Source organism: Sinocyclocheilus rhinocerous, unplaced genomic scaffold, assembly GCF_001515625.1.
Source record: "Sinocyclocheilus rhinocerous isolate Xijiao unplaced genomic scaffold, SAMN03320098_v1.1 scaffold2818, whole genome shotgun sequence".
Lineage (NCBI taxonomy): Eukaryota > Metazoa > Chordata > Actinopteri > Cypriniformes > Cyprinidae > Sinocyclocheilus > Sinocyclocheilus rhinocerous.
This window is the reverse complement of record NW_015640329.1, coordinates 216,120-219,103: the sequence shown is the minus strand read 5'-3', so window position 1 is coordinate 219,103 and position 2,984 is coordinate 216,120. Positions and strand designations below refer to the sequence as shown.

Here is a 2,984-nt window from a genome sequence, read left to right as displayed (position 1 = left end):
GTGAGCTCACAACGTGAACGGGCAGGGCCCTCCCTGTGCCTGATAAACCAGGGTGATGGCATCCACTATCCAGTGGGCCATCCTCTGCTTAGAGACGGCATTCCCCTTCTGCCGGCCTCTGTGACAGACAAAGAGCTGGTCTGAGGTCCTGAAGCTTTGTGTCAACATTGTGAACATTGCATGGCCCAGAGACCGCGCAGTAACCTTCGTCGCTCGTAACGCGAGGTCAGTAGCAGTACAAAGCTCTTTAAGAACTTCTGGGTCGTGACCACCCTCGTGCAGGTCCTTCAGTGCCTTGGCCTGATGAACCTGCAACAACGCCATGGCGTGTAGGGCAGAGGCCTTTTATTATTTTGTATAAATATTAAATATGAATATAAATTATAATATTTAAATATAATTGTGATTATAAAATGTATCACAATTATAAAAATTAATACAATATTATTAACTAATAAATTAATAATTAATTACTAAATCATCTATTCGTTTATTTAATTGTTTATTTATAGAGAAGTACAAATCAAGTTTTAAACTGTATTAACACGCCCCAAGTTTAAGTACCAAAAATCACAAACCTCAAAGTAAATAAAATGGAATGACTCGTATAATAATATAATCCATCCCGAGGTGGACAGATAGTATCTTCTCAATGTTAAGCACATCTCTCACGGATGTAACTTTTCAACTTTCTGACATTATTAAGCTCGTTCGTGGAACTGCTGTTATTCGCTGGAGTGAGTCTGAGTCTCTGTGCCAAGAAGCTCCAGCATCACAGACTCGAGTAAACACTGCGCTAGATTACACCAAAGTCCTGGCAGAGGATCAGCGGTGACCGTCTCCAATCTGCAGCGTTTTATGTTATCGCAGAAACAGCGTTCAGCCGCCGCTGTGTTTAATCACAACATAAATACACTTCCCCGCATGGAGGAGGATGTTTTGCTTGCGTTCTCGTGTGTGGGAGCGAGGGAGGCCCCTCTGAATGCTCTGTGAGTGTTTCTGATCTGTGCTTTTGTCCCGGAGCAGGTCGAGGCGGTCGTGTGGCGGCCCACAGCAGGACGCTGTCCTCCTTCATCGTCAAAAACATCGCCCTGGACAAAACCGACGACAGCAACCCACGAGAGGCCATCCTGCGTCACGCTAGAGACGCCGCTGAGAACCCGTACTGGGTCGCCCCGGCCCATAAACAGTAAGACAGAGACCAGAGAGGCGAACATCAGACTGACAGATACATGAGTGCTGTTCCCTAGTGACGTCTGTGGAGAAAAAAATACCAATTTAATTTGGATACATTCAGTGTATAGTCATATATGTGACCCTGGAGCACAAAACCAGTCTTAAGTTTTTGTGCTCCAGGGTCACATATTAGTTTTTAACAAATATGTTTTTATATTTAAAATAATTTAAATTTTCGTATCATTTTCGTTTTTGTTCAGTTTAGTTTTATCAGTGAATTTTTAGTTGCATTCAAGTTTTTCTTTTTTTCAAGTTTAGTTTTAATAATAGGTAATATACAAAAGCATTTCCATAATTTCTACAAACGAAATAAGAGTGTTTTTTTAACTTAATATTGACATGTAATGTATTTCATTACAACTTTTAAATATGAAAAATACACACACACACACACACACACACACACACACATATATATATATATATATATATTAATTGCACTTAATTATATTTGTATATTTTTAAAACAAAACATTTTCTTTTAAAATTTCATATTTTTTGTATTTTTAAAATTGTTTATGATTTAGTTTTTATTTTGTAAAGTATTTTTGTTTATATTTTATACTATAAGTTTCTCTTTTATTCTATAATATTTTACAAATAAATCAGGCAGGTGTTTCGAACTTACTGACAATGTATTTTATAAACTTTTAAGTATATATTTAAGAATATTTATAAGTTTGTAAAATATGTTCGTAAAAATAAGTCTAGTTTTATTTTAAAAAAATGTTTTAGTTTTTAATTTTTTTGTTTCATTTTGTAAAGTATTTTTTTCTTTATTTTAAATAGTAGTCAGTGTACAGAAACAAGCATTTATATAATTGTTTACAAACAAAATAACCTATGAAGTTTTAAATATGCTTAAAAAAATAATTAAATATAAAAAAAATATATATATATATAATTTTTATTTTTTTAATGGCATGGTCAATTGTAATGGTCATTGCAATTTAATAATTTATTAAATAATAATTTCTTAATAATTGATTTGATTATTCAATAGAATTTGCTTTGCTATTATAGTTAGGTTTTCGCACTGAGCATCGACTGATGCCTGATGGGATTGTCTTTTATTTGAAGAATGCATGCGATGCTGCTATAAAATGTGGTCAGAATGAGGTCACATCCCAGAAGGCAGCTCAGGTCCAGGTGAGACAGGTGTGGCAGACAGAAAGTGTTGCTGGAGTTCACCTGACACCTGTGTGTCACACCTCAGCTCACAGATGCACTCATGTCTGAAAGATCTTCAGCTGCGGCTCTGAAGGGTGAAGGGTGGTGCTATTCACGAGCACTTCACCATCCCAAAATAACAAACACACTGACCCCGAACAGTGTTTCAACACCTGCAGATGCCTGACTGTCATTGCATTACATGAGAAAATACAAAAGCAAACGAGTAAAAAACAAGATACCATACCTGCATATGTGATTTGCATCTAATGCAGTGACAGTCAGACATTTGTAAGTGTCCAGATATTAATGTCTAGGAAAATCAATAAATCATTCCTTATCTTATGCTTTTTGGGTTTTTCCTGTACAATGCCGATTATCATCAGATTATCATCCACAGTGGTTGTCAAAAATGCAATTTATTTGTTATTTTCTTCATACTACAGATGGATTACATATATTTATTTACATTTTTTTATTTAATTATTATATAAATAACTATATATATTTTTATTAAATTAATTGCTGTTTTTATTTAACGTTTATTGGTAGAAAAAGACTAGCTTTAATCTTTGAAG

The 2,984-nt window shown here is 34.9% G+C and overlaps 1 protein-coding gene across 1 annotated transcript in view; it reads left to right on the top strand.

The window, feature by feature from the left end:
- Window positions 1–2,984, top strand: part of LOC107752625 (WD repeat-containing protein 70-like) — a 57,080-nt gene that overhangs the window by 50,760 nt on the left and 3,336 nt on the right. Inside the window, 1 exon segment of the mRNA XM_016568640.1 lies at window positions 1,027–1,189. Coding sequence (XP_016424126.1) covers window positions 1,027–1,189 — 163 coding nt within the window.